Source organism: Caretta caretta, chromosome 4 (genome assembly GCF_965140235.1).
Source record: "Caretta caretta isolate rCarCar2 chromosome 4, rCarCar1.hap1, whole genome shotgun sequence".
NCBI lineage: Eukaryota > Metazoa > Chordata > Testudines > Cheloniidae > Caretta > Caretta caretta.
The window spans coordinates 71574439-71598519 of record NC_134209.1 but is presented as its reverse complement, the minus strand read 5'-3'; the positions used below and the strand labels follow the sequence as shown (position 1 = coordinate 71598519).

General features: G+C 39.5%; 1 protein-coding gene across 9 annotated transcripts in view; it reads left to right on the top strand.

The window, feature by feature from the left end:
- The window catches only part of MAP9 (microtubule associated protein 9), a 30200-nt gene that overhangs the window by 2682 nt on the left and 3437 nt on the right, over window positions 1–24081 (top strand). For 3 of the 9 annotated variants that reach the window (XM_075127758.1, XM_075127760.1, XM_075127755.1), the window contains exons 3-14: window positions 861–945; window positions 4532–4840; window positions 6958–7193; window positions 8860–8971; window positions 12106–12365; window positions 13303–13361; window positions 15212–15377; window positions 16843–16932; window positions 18221–18388; window positions 18861–19006; window positions 19548–19680; window positions 19987–20061. In XM_075127758.1, the coding sequence (XP_074983859.1) occupies window positions 861–945; window positions 4532–4840; window positions 6958–7193; window positions 8860–8971; window positions 12106–12365; window positions 13303–13361; window positions 15212–15377; window positions 16843–16932; window positions 18221–18388; window positions 18861–19006; window positions 19548–19680; window positions 19987–20061 (1839 nt within the window). The remainder of the gene's footprint in view (window positions 1–860; window positions 946–4531; window positions 4841–6957; window positions 7194–8859; window positions 8972–12105; window positions 12366–13302; window positions 13362–15211; window positions 15378–16842; window positions 16933–18220; window positions 18389–18860; window positions 19007–19547; window positions 19681–19986; window positions 20062–24081) is intronic. The other 6 variants (XM_075127756.1, XM_075127757.1, XM_075127759.1 and 3 more) reach the window with 6 other exon arrangements.

Here is a 24081-nt window from a genome sequence, read left to right as displayed (position 1 = left end):
CTGTTAGGTATATTATTAATTAATTAATTAATTCATAGTTCCTCACTTACCCATTGTCAGATCCTTTATTTTTGGTGGTAGATTCTATAGGACCTGAAAAGATCTGTGTGGCCTCTTTGTGAAAGCACATTAACGAAGATTATATGCACTTTACTGGAGGGTGTCTCTGCTTCCAGGTTGCTAGTGGCTGGTAATTTTTGAACAAGAAAACACTCCCTACTATTGACTAGCTTAGGAGGGAAGCTGTCTAATATGCTTGCTTTTGTGGATCCCATTCTTAAATGCTTATCTCTCCCCATTCATTGTATAGGGAGCCTAGATACCTAACTCAGGCTTTGTGGTTTTCAGTGCTCTCCAAGGCACCTAAAAGTAAGGCCTTGTGACAGCAGTGTAGCTCCTAAGTCCCTTTGGATCTGAGCTGAAGTGACATACCCAATGTCACACAGCAGGCGCTATCGGAAACAGGCCATGTCTTCTAACTCCCAGTCAAGCAATTTGTTAACTAGGCAAATATTTTCCAAAGCGTGGGCAAGCCCACTGGGAAGAGGGAGCACAAAGTTGTAAGGGGTTGGGGGTTTTACTCAAAAGATATATAAACTAAGATGCATAGACTTTTAGCAGTATGTGGCAAGGATGGAGAGGGGGGTCCAATTGGTGTTGTTTTCCTGAAAGGTGCATCAGCTTTCAAAATTTTGGGAATCACTATACTACACCAGTTTGCTCACCCACTCCCTCTCGCCCCCAAAGATTCATATCTGTTACTGTCCCAAAACACTTTTTGGTAGTGGGAAGAATGAGAGTTGAACTTGAAGTAATGGATCTTAACTTTTATTCAAAAGGAATCTATTAAAATATTTCAGGATGAGCTACAAGAAGCAATTTCTGCTCGTGCAGCAAGACAGCAAACTGCTGAATACTCAGATGACTTTGACAGTGATGAGGATGGTATGTTAAATAGTAGCAGTTTTGTTTGTGTTCTCCCCCTCCCACCCTTCGCTGATAGATCACTAAAGATCCTTTGGAGCCAATATGGTTTAATGTACTAAGATTCCACATTACAACTATTCCTAAATTATGTACCCTGTCCTGCTCAATAAAGTTAGGACCAGAATTCCTATTGACATCAGTAGGTGCAAGATTGGGCCATTGTTTTTCCTCAGTCCAGGGTCTATATAATTTTAAAGGATTTTTTACTTTTTTTATGCAGCCGAAGCCCTAATGAATCAGTTCCCTCCCTATCTCTTTAAAGGAAGTTTGGCCTTTTAAATGTCATAAATTACATTATATTACATTGTAATTTTAAGACACTTCATCCATGTGATACCTGGTTTTACTCACCATATCTGCCAGATCTTTTATATTACACTGATGTGCAAAGGCCCAGACATTTCTTTAAATACAGACTACACAGCAAGTCCCTTCCTTCCTGAATTTGACACGTTACATGTCTGAATGCATCCGATGAAGTGAGTTGTAGCTCACGAAAGCTTATGCTGAAATAAATTTATTAGTCTCTAAGGTGCCACAAGTATTCCTTTTCTTTTTGTGAATACAGACTTACAGGGCTCCTGCTCTGAAATCTTTGATACTTCTGTGTTCTTTAGTGGGCCTTTTTTTTTTTTTTTTTTTTTTTTAACCTGAAACAACTCCGAGCAATTAGTAATAACAGGGACAAGGGCTTATAAAACAGCTTTCTTAATCAAAACTATACTTTGGGGCAGGGCCTGCCTTAGGGAAAATGGCACTCTGGGCAAACTTGTATTTTGGTGCTCCTGGCCCCCGTGGGCATGGTGACCTCCCATTGCCCTGGCCCCTGCGAGTGCCCCCCATTGACACGGGCCCCCTGGGTCCCCAGGCTCCCCACCACCCTCTACACCTCTAACCCCTGCACTGTGCCCCATATGCACCCTTAACCCCTGCACTGTGCACCCTTTGCCGCTAACCGTTGCACTCCTTTCCTGTGCCCCTAAGCTCTGCACTCCCCTCCTAGACCCATGTGGAGAAACTGAGCTGGATGCGTGGAGCAGCTGGCATTGATGCTTGCTCCCCCAAATGCTGCTCCTCTGTGTACTCCTAAAGGTTTGTGAGGTGGGGAGCGAGGAGCGATGTCAGGGCTCCGTGCATCCAGCTCACTTTCCCCACCTGGGCTGAGTAAGGAGAGGGCAGGAGAACAGCAGCTCCTGATGCTTCCTTCACAGCACAGCCCAGGTGGGGAAAAAGAAAAGGTGTACTTGTGGCACCTTAAAGACTAACCAATTTATTTGAGCGTAAGCTTTCGCGAGCTACAGCTCACTTCATCGGATGCATAAAGTGGAAAATACAGTGAGGATGTTTTTATACGCATAGACCATGAAAAAATGGGTGTTTATCACTACAAAAGGTTTTCTCTCCCTCCATCCCACTCTCCTGCTGGTAATAGCTTATCTAAAGTGATCACTCTCCTTACAATGTGTATGATAATCAAGATGGGCCATTTCCAGCACAAATCCAGGGTTTAACAAGAACGTCTGAGGAACAGTAGTAGGTGACAGGACAGGCCTAACAAAGAAAATAACAGAACGCCATTAGCCGTCACCTTCAGCCCCCAACTAAAACCCCTCCAACGCATGATCAAGAATCTACAACCTATCCTGAAGGATGACCCATCACTCTCACAAATCTTGGGAGACAGGCCAGTCCTTGCACACAGACAGCCCCCCAACCTGAAGCAAATACTCACCAGCAACCACATACCACACAACAGAACCACTAACCCAGGAACCTATCCTTGCAGCAAAGCCCGTTGCCAGATGTGCCCACATATCTATTCAGGAGACACCATCACAGGGCCTAATAACATCAGCCACACTATCAGAGGCTCGTTCACCTGCACATCTACCAATGTGATATATGCCATCATGTGCCAGCAATGCCCCTCTGCCATGTACATTGGTCAGACTGGACAGTCTCTACGTAAAAGAATAAATGGACACAAATCAGATGTCAAGAATTATAACATTCATAAACCAGTCGGAGAACACTTCAATCTCTCTGGTCACTCGATTTCTGATCTCAAAGTGACTATCCTTCAACAAAAAAACTTTGAAAACAGACTCCAATGAGAGACTGCTGAATTAGAATTAATTTGCAAATTGGATACAATTAACTTAGGCTTGAATAGAGACTGGGAGTGGTTGACTCATTATAAAAAGTAACCTATTTCCCCTTATTAATTTCCCCCCCGTTTCCTCAGACGTTCTTGTTAAACCCTGGATTTGTGCTGGAAATGGCCCACCTTGATTATCATACACATTGTAAGGAGAGTGATCACTTTAGATAAGCTATTACCAGCAGGAGAGTGGGGTGGGGGGGGAGAAAACCTTTTGTAGTGATAAACACCCATTTTTTCACAGTCTGTGTGTATAAAAACATCCTCACTGTATTTTCCACTTTATGCATCCGATGAAGTGAGCTGTAGCTCATGAAAGCTTATGCTCAAATAAATTGGTTAGTCTCTAAGGTGCCACAAGTACTCTTTTTTTTCTTTTTGCGAATACAGACTAACACGGCTGTTACTCTGAAACAGGTGGGGAAAGTGACCTGTATGCACGGAGCGCTTGGTGTTGCTCCTCGCTCCCCCCATCACAGCCCCTTAGGGGGACGCAGAGGAACATTGAGAGGGAAAGCAATATCTATGCATCACCGCTCCCTCTTCCCCCCACCAGCTTCCTATGCCAGGAGGAAGCAGGGAAAAATCAGGGTGCGTCCCCCCCCACCGCCACGCCACGCTCTCCTGCCAGCCAGGAGCGGTTTCTGACTTTATGCCAGCAGTGCACAGTTCTGCGCTGCTGTGTGGTGCCCCCCTGGACCATGGCACGTCTTAGCGGTTGCTGAGGTGGTCCACCCCTAAGACCGCCCCTGCTTCGGGGTGTTGTATAGAACAGGGCAAGGACCGTGTCTTATTTGTGAAGTTTATAATGTAAATTTCTATTGGACACAACCAGTGAGTGTAACAATAGAAGGGCATGAGGTATCACAAAGGTTCCATTAATAAGATCCTAAGGTTGCTCATTTTATAGTATGTGTCCATCTTTATGATTCTGCTTGAAATACGTTGGGTTTTTTTTTTTAACTTAACTCACTTCTTGTAGTCGTGGAGAAGTGGGTTTTTAGAAGGAACTTGAATCTGGTGATTAGTAGGAATTAACTAATGAAGACTGGGAGGGCATTCTATGCATAGGGTTTAGAATTGAAAAAGGCAGGAGAACAGGGAGTGGGAAAAGGAAGCAAAGTAAATTAAGATTAGTGGAATTGGGGGCAACATAATAAGAGTTAAGATCAGAGATGTTGGCCAGAGCAGAGCTGTACAAAGAATTTTCTTATGGTATAAAATATGAGATTGCTGTATTCCTTTTATATATGAAATACAAATCTAATATAGAAGTAGATGAAAATACATTGTTTTGGGGTATTCTAGAAGAACTTCCTGAAAATAATTCAGCTGTTGAAAACACAAATAAGAAATCAGTTGCCTTTGATATTACCCTCTCAGATGATGAGACTACTCAGAAAAAGGCCCTTTTCAAAAGTGAAATGGCTGATGACTTGTCTTCACTATTAGATGAAGAGAAACATCAACAGATGACAATTTTGAATAGCCAAAACGTGACTGGTGACAGAGAAGATGAAACAGAATGGTCATTCATTGAAAAATCAACTTGTCATGGTAATGAAGGTGACCACTGTAATGAATCACATATGGCTGTACTGCAGAATGAAAGGGAAGAAATTACTCAACATGAATTTGAAAACAAACCAGTACCAAAGCTAAGGGAGCACAGAATCAAGAATATATCATCAGGTAAAAAGAAGGCACTTGAATATTGTTGTTGCTATTTGTATATTCATATTGTAATATTTTAAAATTAATCCAATGTTGGAAATGAAAATGTTAGAATTATTTTTAGACTTCAGTATAGGGTGTGGTTTCAATATCTTTAATATCAAAGAGGATCACAGTTTTTAACTAATTTTTAAGTGCTCCTTTCAATATTCTGCAACTGGCTGCCACAAGTAACTAGATAAACAAACAAATTATAGGCAAATTAGAGGATTGCTGAAATCACATGATAGACTATGTGAGAAAGAGGGAATAGAGAGTAGTATATGGTAATCTACGCTCTGGGACTTTACACTGTAGCAGGTTTCAGAGTAACAGCCGTGTTAGTCTGTATTCGGAAAAAGAAAAGGAGTACTTGTGGCACCTTAGAGACTAACCAATTTATTTGAGCATGAGCTTTCGTGAGCTACAGCACAATGGCCCAACTTGATTATCATACACATTGTAAGGAGAGTGATCACTTTAGATAAGCTGTTACCAGCAGGAGAGTGGGGTGGGGGAGAGAAAACCTTCTGTAGTGGTAAACACCCATTTTTTCATGGTTTGTGTGTATAAAAAGATCTTCTGTACTTTCCACAGTATGCAACCGATGAAGTGAGCTGTAGCTCACGAAAGCTTATGCTCAGATAAATTGGTTAGTCTCTAAGGTGCCACAAGTACTCCTTTTCTTTTTATCAAAAAAGCAAGTACACAGACACCTGCTTCTCTTCTCCAACAGGCAACTAATTTTAAATTATCTCAAGTTTAGAAAATTTGATCTAATCTCTGGTCAGTGACTTCCTTTAATGAAGGATAAGCTTGGCCTCTTTTGATATTCTAATGGCTTATTGAGGACAAATTCACTTTATTTATTTGCAAGTCCTTTCTCCAACTAAGAGCTGAATTAGTGTTTAAGCAATGTGGATGGCCTTGATGAGCCCTGTGCACTGGGATGAATTTCACCCTTGTTTGCACTTTATGAAATGATATTTTAGAAAATGGCACTAAGCACACACATTGTACTGTTACTTCCTAATGCTCATACACCAATACTTCCATGGCTAGCTTTGGAAGTTCATTTTGGATGTGGGTTAGCATGCAGAGGAGCACACCAAGCAACACATTTCACTGTTCCCTCTCTTCTGAATAAATCTAGTCCTTGTGAAAGATGTCAGGCAGGATAGCTGTACTGCCACTGGCTGCCTGGGGACAGCTGTGGATTGGGGAAAATGAGTTTTTGCTTGAAAAGGGGCACTAATTTAGCACTGCTCTGAAGGCTCTGCAACTTGTCTGGGAAAATGCTGAATGTACTGGCTGTTCCTAGGTTCCTCCACCCCATTCCTGACAGCACACTTTATTTCTTTGTGACTGCTGAGCCCTTAACTTTTTACAAAAGGGACACAGATTTATGCATACAAGGGGGCAAATATCCCAGTAGTCACCTGGTCCCTTCCTCCACCCTTCTCACTGCATTTATTTTTTCCCCACAAATTTGATTTATTCTGCCCTGCGCAGAGGGAAGCACATGGATTTATGTAATGAGTTCAGTGGGCCTATTAAAAAAAATAGAGTAGGATCACAATGGAAAGTCTTCCCACTGCAGTGCTACATTAGACACATTCTGTTTTTCCTGCCTTTACAGTCTATTAGGTTTGTCTTCCTGGCCTCAGATAAACACCCAAGTGTAATACTCAAAGTGTATATCTAAATATATAGAATATAAAGAATTTGATCTTTACTATACAGAGAACAAAGTAAATTGAAAGATGAACTTCTGACCTGTGTCTTTACATTACATTGAGAGCTTCAAAACTTTGGTTAAAATTTCTGAAGATACAATTTTTATCTCTCTCTCTCATATACTTGGCTGCATTTGTTCTGGTTTGATTGTTTTCATCTTCATTGTAGTAAGAGCCTCAGGACACTTCATTTTTTTAAATAATATATCATGGTCATTGACCTGCTGTGACTGCTGCTTATTTACAGAAGAAAGGGATTCATCCGAAAATGTTAGTCGATCCTAAATTGACAAAATAATATTCCAAACTGAATAAAGTATCTTTAGTGGATGATGATGAAATAATAATATTTATTGTCAGCTGAGAATGTCAGCATTTCTGCACTGGATGATCGTTATAAACCATCACCTCAACCAAGAAATGTGTTAAGAAAGACCAGCCATGTAGAAGACAAAGATGTTGCCAGGGCAGAAGATAAGACTGCTTCTTCTAGTTACAGATTACCTTCATTTTCTGCACCATCCTCCCTAACTAGGCTGAGTGACAAAATAACAACATCCGAGAAAAGGGCACTTGCTGAAAGCCCTAGTCCCGAGGTAAGAGCATTACTGTAGTATTTATTATATATGTGCACAGTTATCTATTTTTTTCCCTTCTATATATGTTTTGCCTATTCTACACTGGAATAATATCATCCAAACACTCTTTTTATTCATCTGTGATTGTGATACCATTTTTCATAACACAAAAAAAGAGGGATTGGAGGGTGAAAGAGGTACATTTAATCAGGTTTTCAAAGAGCATTGCTACTTGGATTGAAAAAGTGGAGCTTCTATAGGAAATAGTCTCCTATATCTGCAGCTTTGAGCGTTCTGTTGCCTTGCTGTATCTCTTTATTGATATACAAGGAAGTAGTTCTCAACTATAGGTCATTAACTCTGGGAGATATGTAGTATTGGCAGAATTTGATCTTTATTTTTTATAATTTCAATGGATAGTATCAGTGTTTATTTTAAAGCATTTTTCCCTATTTTTTATTGATTTAGTTTTTCATAGATGTGCAAAATTATGGGTTTTAAGCATTTTTTTGTATTTAGCTATTTAAATTTTCACTGTTGAAGGAAATTATGGATGGAGTCAGGATGGTGGTGGGTCAAACAGTAATTATTTGACAGTAGACATTAAGGTTCAGAAAGTTAAAGCTTTATAACCATTAAAACATAAATTGTAAACATCATATATCTAAATGTACAAAACAAATAACGAGCAGTATTTTTTTTTACTTATCTGTACATTTTTATTATTATTGACAAATATTTTTAGTGAATTTGTGTGCACAGTGAAATTGACATTTATCAGTAAAAATCTAATCCATCCAAGCCTAGAAGTATGTTATAAAAAAGTTCTATTCCTTTGCATACACATTTTCTTCATCAATGTAACATGACAAATAAGTTGTATGTAAAGATTTCTTTATGCTGTGAACAGAGACCTAAAGATGACTGGATTTGTTTTGTTTTCTCAAAAGTGGTGGATGATGGTGTGTAAAGAAGGTCATGGGGGACTGGATCCTCCCTCCATAAGATAGAAAAATGCTCTAGGCAGTACACCTAGTTAGTATGTCAAAATGCAGAACCTTTCTACAAAGGAAGGGTAGTTGCCTATGTTGAGTCTCAAACTGACTAGCATATATGCTACTTATCAGCAGTATATAATAGTTCAGAAGAGCGGCGGCAGATTGAACCCTACTCCTTGTTGCTGTGTCCTGCCATGGGGAAAGTGCCTAACTGTGTGCCTGCAGGATTCTTATAGCAGAAGGTACAGCTGACAGCATCTTAGCTCTTCTTTGGCCATGTCTGCTGCCCCACATTTGGCACTAAGGGGGTGTGACTAGCAATGCGCCCCAAAGTCCTGAGCTGTATCTCCCCTGTGTGGATGCTGCAGGTGCGAACTAAAAGGTTCCTAGTTTGCATTAACATCACTTCTTTTCACACCCCTATAATCCAAACTGTGGGGCAGTATAGACAAGCCATCTGCTTCATTACTAAGGGCAGGATTTGACCTTAATCTGTGGTGAGTTTACACCGTTTTTAAAATCTGTTTATCTTTACATCTCCTTTAATTTAAACCGTAGCCATATTTTTCTTAAGGAACTCTAAATAAATATTGCATAGAAAACTATGGTTTAGAAGCAAGTTAACTGATTTTGATTTGGTGTGAATTGTTCATGTTGTTGCTTATGCTGTCACTTTCTGCTTTAAGGGTCCATGGCTAACAAGCTCTTCACCACCATTCCCTATTCATTTTCATTCAGCTGATGAAATGTCTGGAGACTCGGATTTGTTAATGTGTGGAGAAGGCTCTCCTTCAAAAGGTAGAAATCAATATACTTCATATAGAACCATTATACTTGAATATGTGCAACCAGTGAAATAATAGAATTGCTTTGTATAAGCAACTTTTAAGGGTCTGATACTAGTGTCCATGATGTCAATGTAGTCTGTTTCCATTGATAGAGGTGGATCCAACCACTAAGTTTACTTTAGAAATCTGAGACTAGCTACAATATGCATCAGCTGTGTATTATTGATGTCAATTTGTTGCAGAGGAGTAATCAATAAGGTTACATCTATGCTATACACCACTTTTGGTGGCCTATAATATGCATACCCATGTAGCCCCCCTAATATAAATAGTAGTGTAGCCAGTGGGGCATGACGTAGGTGAGTAAATACATACCTAAAGGATGTGGGTAGGTATGTGAAAACAACCTACACTTTTTCTACTTGCCCAAGCCAAGCCTTCCTATCTACACTGCTATTTTTAGCAGCGTAGTGTCCTGCTGCCTTCCGACTTTGGAGCCTTTCCCCTCCAAGGAAAGCATCCCCCAGTGGGGGGAAGGTTCTGGCAGCGGGGAGGCATCAGGGTTTACCAGCTGACTCCCTCTTGCCAGAGCCTTTCACTGACGTGTAGCTACATACCTCAGTGTGGACACAGCCTACTTTTCCCCAGGGTGTGTAGCTACATGTACGCTTCACACTGCTGAAAGTGCTGGTGTGTAGTATTGACCCAACCTAAGGTAGCTTCTGGAAGTTTACTATAGTTACATTAACAAATTGAAATCATAACTGATGTTGTTTTCAGGTTCTTTGTTAGAAACAGTTCTGAATAGCGTCACAAAGCATGATACATAAGAACCAGATAAACATTCTTTTTAGGGAGACAGGCTAAAGTTTGAGAAATGCAGAAACATCCTTTGCTCATATTCTGTGTACTTAACACTGTCTAAACATCTTTGAGACTTGCTTAAACCACTGCTCCTGAATTTCCCTCTCCATTCCAACCTAGTCACTTTCTTCAATTAATAATCTCCATCTGCCTGCCTCTCCCTTATCTTCCTTCATCCCTTCTAGGCACAGATCAACTGAGTAGACAAACTGTTGGTCACCATTTTATGTATAATGGGAGGATGGTCTTGTGGAAATTACAATGCCTGCGTTCTGTTCCTGGCTGTGTGAACTTGCTCAAGTTACTTATCCTCTCTGTATTCTGTTTAACTATTGCTTAAATGGGGATGATAAATATTACTTTGTTTCTGCATTGTACAAGACACAAACATACTGAGAATCCATGCCCCAAAGAGTTTACGATATTTAAGACTGACACAGATAGATAAGAAGCACAGGCAGACTCATAGAAGAAATTAATAGTGTTTAAATGGGGCCCCGCTGTGCTATGTGCTATAGAATATGTATAAAAGGTAGTATTGTCCTTGCCCTGAATAGTTTACAATGTAGACAAGATAGACAAAGGGTGGGAAAAAGTGTGTAACATATAAACAGAGGGATGACTGGAAAATGTCATGTAATATCTATATTTAATTTGTACTCTTGGGTTGAAGAATACATTTGATGTGGGTTAATGCTTGTGGGCATTATGGATGAAGCAAGTCTTTTGGACAGCTTTGAACACGTAGAGGATAGTGATCCCTGTTGTACTTGATTGGAGAGGTTTTCCATGCATGGAAGGAAGAGATGAGGTAGTGAAGATGAGGACATCTATGGAGCAAAGGAAGAAGGACAAATACGATAGACAAACAATACCGAGATGTAGTCTGGGGTAGATTTGTTCAGGGCATTGAAAGAGAAAATGAGAAAATGTAAACTTGATACTGTAGTCTGTAGATGGGGGAACAAGTGGAATGGTTCTAAGAGGGGGTACTATAGTCTGATCTGGCAAGGAAGATATCACAATTATAATGGTTGTCTTATAGCATTTTTCAACTGGAGATCTCAAAGCACTATGGGAGGATAGTACTATAATCTCTATCTTCCAAACTGAGGCACAGAAATAAAGTGATTTGTCCAAAGTCACACAGTAAATCAGTGGCATAGCTAGCAATAGAACCCAGGTTTCCCAACTTGCAGTCCAGTGCCTTGTCCACTAACTCCATAGGACAATGGCAAGTGTCGCAGTTTAATTAATTTTTGTAAAGTCCTCTAATACCTGTAATTGGAAAGTGATATGCAAATAAAATATGCAAACTTTACTTATCCACAAGAGACAGAAACTTGTTTATATGGTAATGCAGAAATTGTGCACAATTAGAGTTCTCATTAGTATGCTGGACTTTCCAGTGACTTAGCTTTCACACCTTCAAATTAGAACGTGTCCAAATGTCACCCTATAGAAGCCTTATAGGATACAGAGTTCTCCAATTCTTTGTCTTTAGATTACAGTCTCCAAATTGTAGGCCCAGCCCACCTTCCATAGCTGCAGTGATCTCCTAGCTAATTCCCTGCCACTTCCTCCTTTCAGAATTCCACCAAAAATGTGCACAGGAATGCAACTAGAGAGTTACTATGGCTCCTCTTGATTTTTGTCTTTATGTTTTACAGGTATAGAATAGAAATCCTATATTTATCACAGTGTAAATTACATTAGGAATACCAGTTTTTAAAGCCTTTTTAAAATGAGTGATAATTACTAACTATTCCAGTTAGGCATACATTTTTGCTACTTAGCAAAATTTTCTTCTTTCAAAGGGGAAAATGTTTGAGAGTCAGAAATATCATACAAAGTGTTTTCTGCCATTGTTTTGCAAAAACCTCCGTAATACTTTAGTGAATGCCAGAGTAGCTCTTGATGTGATCCAAATGTTTCTTGCTGTTACTTCATATGTTAGAAACTTGTCTGGATATGATCAGGTGACTAATAGTTTACAGTTTTGCTGAGCTGTTTTATCTCAAAACTGCTGCTACTTGCCTTAAAATAAAAAATACATTTATTGCAGCAGTAATATTAACTTGTAATATGATTTTATGTATACTTTTGTAAGTCATTAAAGTATACAGAAGATAATGTCTTGTATCAAGCTTAATAAGCTTTTTCATACATGAATATTCTAGGTACGGTATAGAAATAACTGAATTAATGAGCCACACTTTTTCTTAAAAATTACATCTCTTGATGTCTCATCTCCCGAATTGGTTTTTTGACTTGCTTTAGGGCGGGATCAAACAGAAGATGATGACAGCAGGGATTTGAAACTGGAGAATAATGGCAGAAAATCCCCATCTGTGATAGAACTAATGATGACTACAGTGTATGAGAAAACTAAGAAACTACAGAAATCAACTGATGACAAGCTTGAAGAAAATTTGCAAACATTGGAAGAGAAATTCGTTGCTGATGGCATAAAGGAAATGTCACTGAATGATAAATCTGAAGACATGGCGGAAGTGAGCACTTCAGAGGACTCGGACAAGGTATCTTTTAAACATATAATTTGTATCATAATTTATAATAATGTCTTGGAAGCTTCAATGAAAAGTTATCATACGAAACTTGTTGGTTCCATCCTGTATACGTACAGATATTATTTTATAATAGAATCAACATTAGAAGCCACCCATTCCTGCCTGGTTTCTGGTATTGATTCTGTTATAAAATAGCATCAATTTTGAGAAGATGAGGGGAACATACATTCAATGAATATTTAAAAACAAATAAAACGTATCAAACTTTGTGCTTGCTGGCCTTATTTAAATCCATGTCTAGAATTTAAAATAAACTAAGTCAGATCTTTAGGAGGTATAAACTGGCTTAGATCAGTTTAGGTGAATATACCAGTGGAGGATCTAACTTACTATGTTTTAAGTGCTGTTCACACCAGTGATTTGTGTAATGCATATGGTAATTGTTAGCTATAGTACAAGGCAAAAAGAGAATATACTTACATTTAGATTGTAAGCTTTTTAGGGCTGGGACTGTCTCTTTGTTCTGTCTGAGCCCAGCATGCTGGTATCCAGGTCCATAACTAGGACTGTTCAGCGCTTTGGTAATACAAATAATGAATAATAACTGTATACTATCTATTTTCTCATTCTATATTGAGACTTTTAAAACGTAATCCTGACTAAATAGTGATGTTTCTGGGTAAAGACTTACAATGGAGATTATGGTATACTTTATTTTGGTCTTTATTTATAAGATCATGCTGGACTTCATCTAGGCTATGTTTTGTTGATTATAATAAGCACAAAGAATGGCAGAAAATACTTGTTCACCGTCCTTGCATTCATATTTTGCATTCCTGTATTTTATAAAGCCTCTGATACAGCATTTGCGGCTATATGCTGCAGAACAGGTTTTGTTGTTTGACAGTAAGTGTAATATTTTTATTTTTCCTTTTCCATTTGTTAGAAAGAATTTGAATATAAGGAAACACTTTCAGAAAAAGTGAGACCTTCTTCATCAAGCAGGTAAGTAAACTATACAGATATGTCAGTGTTTACAATCTGGTCCCACCTGATGTGATTTCTGCAGAAAGGTAAGATCCACATGATCGACACACACTGGCCACTCATTCATGCCCATCATCACCCTGTCGCCAACATTTGGCCTTCTGAAAGGGTGCTGGAGGAGGAGAGTGCAGCTTTTTTGCAGGGTGACAACCCTTCACATCTCCACTGGCAGATCAGACCCACCAAGGGCCTTTATCAAAATCTTCATCTGTTTGTGCCATGGGACCCACAAATGACTCTAGCCCACAGTTTTACTCCTGGGGGGAACTCTGCGCCACTGCACATGTGTAGAATTTATATTCCCCACAGATTTCTTTGCTTCTGTGCAGAAAAATGACTTTCTGATAGGGAAGCCACAAGAGTGGTCACATGACCCTCCCCAGCAGTATGTTTTGGGTGCCCAGGGCAGCCGGCAGAGAGGTAAATCACTGTGGGGCAGGGGGCAGGACTGGGGAAGACCTGGCTGGTGGCTCCTACCCTGCGTTGGGCTCAGCTGCTAGCCCCAGCTAGGCTGGGGAGGACAGGACTTCCTCTTCCCCTACACAGCATCCGGAGCCCCCAGATTTCTCCACCAGCTGCAGGAATCTCTGCAAACTCTTCAACCCCTCTGCTTCCTGCACCCATCACTTCTCAGCTGCAGGGAGAGGGATCCCTGTACAGGGAGCTACTCTTCCATCCACCCAACCCCCATACATCCAGACCCCCTCATACCCAGTTCCTCTCATCGAGCCTTCTGCACCCCTGCACTCAGAACACCCCTGATGAGCCCCACTCCCCCTGCACCTGAACCACCCCGATGAGCCACCTGTATCCCCATCCCACCGAGCCCCGACCAGCTGCACCTGGATCCCCACTGAGCCCCACTTCCCCAGCATGTAAACTCCCCACTGAGCCATCCAGACCCCTCCCCTCCCCCCGCTGAGCCCCAACCACTTCACCTGCACACCTGTGCAGACTCCCATTACCATTGCACCCAGAACACCCCGAACAAGCCCCTGTGCATCCAGATTCCCCCCCACCCCCGATCCCCCACTGAGCCACCCACACCCAGATTGCCCCACACACAACCCTCTCAACCCACACCTGGATCCCCCCACACTAAACCCCTCCACACTTGGATCCTGTCTTGCTGAGCCTGCCTGCCCGCACCTGGTGCACCTGGCATGGAGGAACAGAGCCCTGGGGTGTTTCTGGGGCAGGTCTGGCCCTTGTGCTCTGTCAGGGTTGGGTGCAGCCTCTCCACTGAGTCCACGTTCCAGTGGGGAGCTGCACAGTGATCTCCCACCCCTGTGCAGCCAGTGGCCTGTGCTCCCCAAAGCCACGCTGGAGCCTCCACATTTATTTGATAAATAAAATTTGCAGAATTTTAAAATATTGTGTGCAGAATTTGTAATTTTTGGTGCAGAATGCCCTCAGGAATAACAGTTTGTACCTGTCTCAACATGTTCTTGTTAGGTTAAAGCATATAGGGCTTTTAATACTTTTGAACTGAAATTATTGTGTTTGTGGAGTTCACATTCTCTATTGGGTCGACTAGCAGAATTTTTGTAGGCCCTGCAGGTTCTTTTAGTAGTGATACAATCCATGTAAAAACAGAAATGGACAATTCAGGCTGTCTCCTCCTCTTTCTCTTTCCCTCTATCCCCCTTCCCCCCCCCCCCCCCAAAAAAAAAAAAAGATATAAGCTTGTGAAAACGGGATTATAAGCAATATCTGGATGTAACTGCAATGAGAAGGCACTCTACCTGGCATCCACTATAAGAAACTCAAAGCTTGTTTTGATATGTTTATGAATTGATGCTTCACAGGTCTCTGTCTTCTACATACTTGAAGAAAGCTGGGAAAACCATCCCTCCATCTACAACTACATCTTCTCAATACTTGGGAACATTAAAGGTCTTAGACAATAAACACTTGCAAAAATATAGTGCTGAGCTTGACAAAGCAGATAGTTTACGAGCAGCTGTTTATCAGGTAAATTTTGGCATATCCAAAGCCTGCATGAAAAGATCCTGCCAATAAGAATAAAAGCCTGTTAATTATACTCAATATCTGTATGCACCTTTCTTAAATTGAGACTTCTTTTTATTTTTAAAAAATTATGCTTCACTACAAAGCATATGAGCCAAGAAGGGTAGATTCAGATGAGAAAGAAACATACTTATCTATATTTTACTATTGTGGCAAAATGTTTTCAAACACAATAGATTATCTCCGTTATTGTATTTGTTGTTTTTTATTTTTAATGTGTATCCTATAGTTTCTTTTCTCTGTATTTTCTGTTCCAAAGCTACCTTTCATGGGAAAGGTAAAAAGAACTTGATGTCAGATCTTAAATTTTTCCCTAAAGCAGCATAATCTATCTGAATTCTGCCCTCTGCAGTAAAAATTAGCATAAATCTCAACTGTGGTCATATCTGTTTATTGATCATAAATTGTTTCCGCATAAGGAAAATCATATTCACTTAACAGTTTAATGGTTCTAAATATCATGCTGTCTCAAGTATGTGTGCATTGACTCATAGCCACTTTCTAAAGTCAAATAGTCTTCATTAAGATATTTTAGCTTCTCAGTACAACATACTAAACACATGAACAAATGTACAAAATTTGACCCTGATCCTGAAAACACTCACACACTTATAAAACTTTGTGGGTGTGTATTGCCTTTGAAGTCAATGGGTTGAGGACTTTTCACTGTAGATATTTCTGAATTAAACATACAATAGGTTAGAGGTTTTTTACTAAATTTTGTGGTCCTATAGATCCTAAATGGATAAAATGTATTCTGTACTTTTAAAACAAAAATTATCCAGGGGAAACTTAAAATAGTGGTTGTAAATATTTTGTATTAAAAGGTTTAATAGCTGCAGCTCATTCTTGTACATGTGTACATGGGGATGCTTCCTTCGCTCCCCAACAACTATTTTTCTGAGGCCCTATTGAAGATTTTGAGAAGTAGTATTATGTCATTTGTATCGCTCTGCTCTCCCTTCCCTCAACCCCCCAGGATTGTAACACTGGAGGTAAATCCACCATGATGCTCCTTCTTCTTTCCTGCCCTTCCATGCTCACATTCTCTTTTTTATTTCCATACTGAAATCTTTTTGTTAAAATAAAGTTATTAATTTCTTAGGTTTTAGTCTTAAAAGTTGAAACTTTTGATCAGAATGTTTTTTGTGCTGCAGATCCTCAGAATGTGGTTTAAATGACACCTCACTCATCCAGATGGGCTTATTGCTATAGAAGTAGTTTGCATACATAAAATGATAATGGTGGTGGTGGTGGTGGTGGTTATATATGAAAACAGAAATACTGTCAGTATTGCCTGTGGTCATTACATCAGATGTTGCTTTATCAATAATACTAAGTTACTTTGGTACAAGATCTAGTTATTGCTTAAAACTCTTCAGCTACAGCTTTTTCCTTAATCTTTTAGGATTGGTTGGAAAAGAAAAGAGTCTTTCTACTAGAACTGCAAAGAATTAAAAGGAACAAAGCAGAACATTTAAAGAACGCAAATGAAAAGGTTTGTTTAAAATATTTGATTAAATGGGAGCTAGCCAACTGCCACTCTATAGAGTAATGTCATTACAATATTTGTTGTGGTGTATTTAAAAAAGGAAAGAAACACAGAAATGAAATAGTGAAAACTGTTGTTATCCCCTTCATTGGGGCTACTTTGCAACCACTCTGCCATCAACAAGCATCTCTAAATCCATCATAGAGAGCCACAAGAAGATTACTCCAGTTTATGTGGAATGGAGCTGATGTAATAGCTGTTATATGTCCTAATCCTTGTGGCTGCCACAGGGAATATGGCTAGGGAAAAGAGGAGTGTAGCTGGTGCTTCCCTGCACCCTTAGAATCCTTGGATGCCATATAAATTAAAGCTACCTTTGCAGCTCCCTTCTTGTTTCACTTTGTGCATCTTGATTACAGCCAGCAGTCTGGGTCCATCTTTGTATTTTTATTATGATGATTATGGGATAGTCTGTATTTCAGCAATGAAATTTAAAGAAGTCATGTATCTGAAGATTTTCATGCTCTTGTCTTGGCTCTTCTATATTCAGCGGTATATAATCATAGAATCATAGAATATCAGGGTTGGAAGGGACCTCAGGAGGTCATCTAGTCCAACCCCCTGCTCAAAGGAGGACCAATCCCCAACTAAATCATCCAGCCAGGGCTTTGTCAAGCCTGACCTTGAAAACCTCTAAGGAAGGAGATTCCACCACCTCCCTAGGTAACCCATTCCAGTGTTTCACCACCCTCCTTGTGAAAAAGTTTTTCCTAACATCCAACCTAACCCCCCCTGCAACTTGAGACTATTACTCCTTGTTCTGTCATCTGGTACCACTGAGAACAGTCTAGATCCATCCTCTTTGGAACCTCCCTTCAGGTAGTTGAAAGCAACTATCAAATCCCCCCTCATTCTTTTCTTCTGCAATTCCAGTTCCTCAGTCTCTCCTCATAAGTAATCTACATTTAAAGCAACATGTACGCAATTATATTATATTCATCTTTCTTCATAAATTCTCTTAATTTTTCCTATTTAAGAACTAATGTTTTTTATACACAGTCTTCAGAAGTGAGTCATAGTAGTTTCTATATCTCCCAATCTTGTAGAAAACAGCCTCATACTGTAGGTCAAAAAAGTTGGTCATGCTCAAGCAGTAGTTCAAATCACAGCTGAACCATTGATTTTAGAATGTTTTCTACAAGTCAATTTTCTTTCATTTTTTTCTTTGGCTAATGCTACATTTGAGAGTTTAGAAAATGCAGTGTTTTCTGAAGTATAAACTTTTCTTATGTAGAAAGAAGCTACTAAGAAAGAAGAAGCAATTGCATCTTTTGAAGCCTGGAAGGCAATGAAAGAAAGAGAAGCAAAAAAGAAACTAGCTGAAAAAAAGAAGCTTGAGGAGTTGAAGAAACGGAGAGCAGCAGAACAGAATGAAGAGAAAAAAGAAGCAGCTCAAAAGGCAGTGAGAAATCTATACCTGACAGACACTTAACTCAAGAGAGTCCTTAGTAAAAATGTAGTTGTTAACAACAAAAGAGGGACCCAAACCATACCCCTAGAGCTGGATACCCCGATCTTTGGGAGAATTCATGTCTAGATTGTTATCTTTGTAGCAGGGGCTAATCTCTCAACCTATGCACATACACACATTTTTTCTATTGACATTTAGGGTTTTTTTAATGTGAAATACTTTGTTCCATATACGTAAAGTAGTTAATCAACAGAATAACGTGTTGGCAGCAGAGAGGCTTTTCTAATGAGCTGGGAGTAGTAAATTCTTGCTCCTTGTAGCAGTATCCTTTGCTAAGCTACAACCCTGTGAATGCGCAATCCAAAGGGGGATGGGTAGGAAAGAAAAAATATCTATAATGTAATGGAAGGTTTGGAACAAAGATGTTATGCAACTTTGCTAATGGACTTGAGGTCTTCTTTAGGCATTTGAAAAATGGAAAGAAAAGAAAGCAGAGTATTTAAGAGAGCAAAGTAGAAAGGAAAAACAAGCTGAAAGAATCAAGAAGAAGAAAGAAGAGGAAGTTATTGCAGAAAAGAAACGAGACAGCATGTCTGCCGTTGATAAATGGTACTGCTACAGAGGATTTAGTTACATAACTGTGTACGGGCCAGCACCTTTGTCTTATCATTTTGCAGGGAATATTTGGCCTGAGGGCCTGAACCTGCAGGGGGCTGAGGATCCTCAATTCTCACGGAAATCAGTGGGAGGGAAGGGTGCTTAGCACCTCACAGGGTCAGGCCTGTTGTTCCCAAATGTGAGTGTGGTAGCTTTATTTTCGTTCCCATTTGTCCACCTTATAAAACTTGCCATACAGCTTCTAGTCAATCTGCTGAATTGAAAGTCTCTTCTCAAGAAAGGCCAATGATTTGAAAATGCTGCAAATCAAAAGTGAGGTACAGTGGGTAGCATGGAACCTTGTACTACCAATCCCATGCTTAATTAGTAACCCAGGATTAAAAAAGCAAGCACTACAACTACATGTTATCAAATTTGTCAGTAGACATAAATGTCAGTTCCTGGCAGTGTCCATGATGATTGGTTAACCAATCACATTTGCAGCATTTTTTTAATTCAGTGAATAGTATGTTATATTTCTCTCCATATTTAGGAATGAAAAAAAGGAAGAATTTGTAAAACAAAAGAAGACAGAAAAAATCCAAGAGAAAAGACGGCAAGAAATAGAACAATTTGAGAGGGGAGAAAAAGATAAAAGGGCTATGGAGGAATATGAAAGATGGCTGGTAAACATATTTGTTCACACTTTACTACATTTATCCTTGTGTTTTTTAACAAATAATGCGTGTGAATAACTTTGAATTATAATTTTCAATGCTGTTCATCATGTTATGAAAATGGCCAGGTGATGGCAGTAGTATATACCTTTTCATACAGTTCCTCTGAGGGTTATTTTAGCAAATCACTTAATAGTGCAGTGTATACAGCATCTGGCATACATGCGATATAGTCTCCCTATCTGTATGCCATTGAGTTCTTTGCATTTTACAGTCAGTGAAAGTACAGTCTTCTCTTCTCCCATTCAATGTCAGGAAGAGCCACCTCTGAAGGGCCAACTCAGCACAGCACAGAACCAGCAAAGGCTAGAAGCAGCACCAGCTGCAAAAGTGAGTGCATTTAGATTCAAGGAAACAGTTTTAAATATGGCGAGTTGTATAAATCGATATAAATAAGAACGATTACATTGAGGATTGAGATTACCTCCATTTGATAGGAAGGGGTGACCTCTGGTGTGCTGTTGTGGGAAGAAGTCATTAGGAGCCTTTCCAGTCCCACAAAAACCAATAAATCAAGATTTCTTTACCACCGCTCAGGGGAACCCTAGGAGACAGACAGCTAATGCACAGGAACATATACTGTGCTCTTAAAGGGTATGATTTTAGGAGAATGTCTAGCTTCTTCTGCCCCATCCCTACCAGCACTTGTCGTGATGCTGTTGGCAGCACGCTGAGGCATCAATCCTGTAAACAGATAGTCCCACTAAAGCGAAGCACCTACTTACGTGCTTAAAGCTGGGTATGTGCAAAAGTGTTTGCAGGATCAGGGCCTAACTGGCATGCTTGTTGCTGCTCTTCTGAACAGGAGCAGATTGTACCCCACATCACATCTCCTCTGTCCATTTTCTAAAATCTAGGCCTTGGCTGTGACTCAAGTCTCTGTATTTTGGAGGTCACATCAGCCAATGTTTCTGTTCATCCTTGCTCTGCTGGCCAGAGCAGTATTTAGGCTTATATAAAAACAATGAGAATGTAAAACTCACTTTTTATAAATTTAGGGAAAGAACACTTGTGTGACTCAAGTTGTCAATTTATTATCTAGGTAACTAGGAGGATTTTTGTATGTACCCAGATTATTGGTGTCAGTAGTTCTAAGAAGATAAATAAGTGTTCTATTAAAAGACAAGTAACTTAATGAAAATCTGTTAATTCTTCCCCTAGCAATCAGTAGGGAAAACTAGTTTTGAGAATTAATTAAATCTTTCAGCTCATGGAGCAAATGGCAGCATTTATGGATAGCAAAAATAGGAATTTAAAAATCCTCCCTAAATACTTCTAAAACATAAAAATACAATAGAACAGGGAATTCTGTTGTTACTGAAGTGTCATACTGTGGCATAGAGTTCACTGATTATCTCAAGGAATGTTTATCTCAAGGGAAGGGCATGGACAGGACTTTTTCCATCTTGAAATTTAAAACCCTAGAAATGGAGACAGAGTTTTTGTTGTTAAGACTTCCAAAACTCTTAACATGAAAAAGATAACTTTGTTTCCCCTACAGTTAGGGGAAATTCCGCTTTTGTGATATTATTTACCTCTTAGCTACTCAATTTAATAGCAATATTGGTTCAATTTCCATTTTGTGATACCATGGAGTCATATAAATACCTAAAATAGATGAACAGATGCATGTAGGCACATTATAATGTTTGCCAGCATATATACTGACACCACACCTGGTTCTAGCTGGTGAGTAGTGAGATTTCAAGTAAGCACTCTTTCAAAACTACAGATCTTGGAGATTTGTATAGTATAGCAAGTTTATGTACCCTCTAAGAAGCTTGGCCCTTATTCTGAGGCTTAGCACTGCTCAACACCCAGTTTTTAACAGTATTCATCTCATGATGCACCTTGTACATTTGTACACGCTAGGAGTTGTGGTTAGTTGAATTAGATGGGTTTTACAGATTTGTTATTTTTCTATGTTGGAAATAACTCGGATGATTTTACAGATATATGTTGTTAAGGCTTATTTTGAAAAAAATTATATACTGGAAATCTAGCTCAGTAGTGGTGTAGTAGTGCTCAGCAGTGTTGAAACATGGGCTTTGCTACTGTTCCTTTTATCTTTCTCCCTAATGCTTCATTAACTGCCTAAAACAAAATCGTTATGTTGCAGCCACACTGCCATGGGGTATGGTCTTATCAGATGTTGTAAATGAAGAAAAGTTGCACTGACTCATTAGGTCTGTTGAAGCAAGTGTGCAAAAACAGCAGTGTGAACGTTGAGCCTCAGGTTCTCAAGTCCAGTCAGCCCTCCGTGCCTGAGCTTGGGTGACTAGGGCAAGTCTCCTCTGGACACACAGTATCCCTGCTGCTATTTTTAGCATGCTAACTTGAGCCCTGCTAGCGCGCACGTCTGTCTGCCAGGCTGGGAGGCTCACTCGCAGCTGCAGTGTAAACATACCCCAACACAGGGTCTCTGAAACAAACATTATTTAATGTATGACAGACTGCTGCTGCTATTTTGTTTCTTACTGTATCTCTCTTTCATAATTCTGATTATGCTTCCCTCAACACCTGTGTGCACACAACCTTCTTCTTTATTATTTGGGGAGGAGGAAGGTTTTTGGTAAATTTATTTCTCATGGGGTTGTGAGTAGTGGTGAGGACTATTTATACAAAAGGCTGTGTTGAAGGGGTGGGAGAGATAATAGCAGAAGCGCTCTGTTGGCAGGACTTGCTTATCAAATGTTAAAAACCAGCAAAACCAAAACAAGAACACTCAAACGATTTAAAAAAAAAACAAAAACCCTTCATTAATACAAATTAAGGTTAGGAACTGAAATCTCAAGAAATCAAGAAATTCTTAATTAAGCTGCCCAGACCAGCTTTAATGCTCATCTTGGAATATATGCTGTGAAATTAGGTTTTTCCTTAAACAAGCATGCTATGCAGCATGTAGTCAGTAATACAGTGTTACATATAGCAAGGTGCAATTCCTTAGTAAGATATTATTTGTTAAGTACGGGCTACCAGTGATACGATAAATGCTATTTTTTTAATCATTACATATCAAATACCAGTCCTAAAATTTATTTCTGTACTCAATACAGATTCCAGAGTGACTGTAATTAAGTTAATTCTGAAATACATCCGCAGTATGTGTGAATTTATTCCAAACAGTGTGCACTAATCATATATTTATTCCTTTTTAGAGTATGTATCCGTCCTAAACTCATATGCAGCTCAGTATTTCAACAATATAAAATTTTGCCTTGACAGTACAAACTCTTTCCTCCGCAAACCACTACAGTGTTCCCTTAGAAAATCCTAAAGAAGTAACTTGCAGCTTGACTGAAGGTCAAAAAGCTCAGGCTTTGTCAATCAAATGAAGGTTTGTGTTGGAGTGTGGAGAAGAGAGCAATGGCAGCTTGTAGAGGCAAAAGTTAAGTCAACTAGTCTGGAACCTCAAAGCTTATATTATCATTTGGGCCCAAGATATTCCTCGCATCTCTCCATTGATTTCGGTGGAACAGTTAGATGTGAATTTGACCAAACCAGACTGCCTATCCCTAATTCAAGAAGCATTTTAGAAGGATTCAGAGTTTGGGAATTCACTGACTGCCCACTTTGAAATTTCTGTTGAAAACCAAGGTTCTCTACAGAATGAATTATAAATATTTTACAAAGGAACAAACTAAAAATTTCACGTAATATGAAAATATTTTTGCAAACTTTCTGCTCAATATCATTGTTCTAATTTCCCAATGGTATGTCTAAAACTATAAAAAAGTCATTAGAACCTTATGACACTGTTAGCATGACATTAAAACGACAGAGATTTGTTATATCTAAACTGTTAAAAACCTGTTTTATTACAGCATAGTGCCGGAGTAATTTAGAAAGCACTGAAAGGTATAGACATCAAATGCCATCCTTTTTTATTGAAAACAATATTTAATATTGGAGTTCAAGAGTCCTATATTTGAGGCATTAGGATGTGAATAGGCAATTGAAGATAAATACAGAAATTAGCTTGCTATGCCTTGTATGTCATGCTCCGTGTTTGGGTAGTACACAGCATAGCTCAGCTCCAAGCATCCACCCGAACCTTGGAGAAATATAAGTCTGTAGCATGGATGTTGCACTGCTCATGCTGTGTAGCTGTATTTCTATAAGGGATGCTAGGATGAGCTTCCAAGCACAACTCACCATTGCACATTAACATTACCTCTATATCTTCTCTATAATACGATGCCAGGCTTGTCACTCAGACTTTGTGTCACTATGAAGTGTAGATGGTCTGAGTCAGGGTGAAGAGAGCACTTTTTGTTTAAAATATCTCCAGGTTCAATCATCGCTGGGATTTGTCGTCAGTTTCGATCAAGTTCTCAGCCATTTTCATCT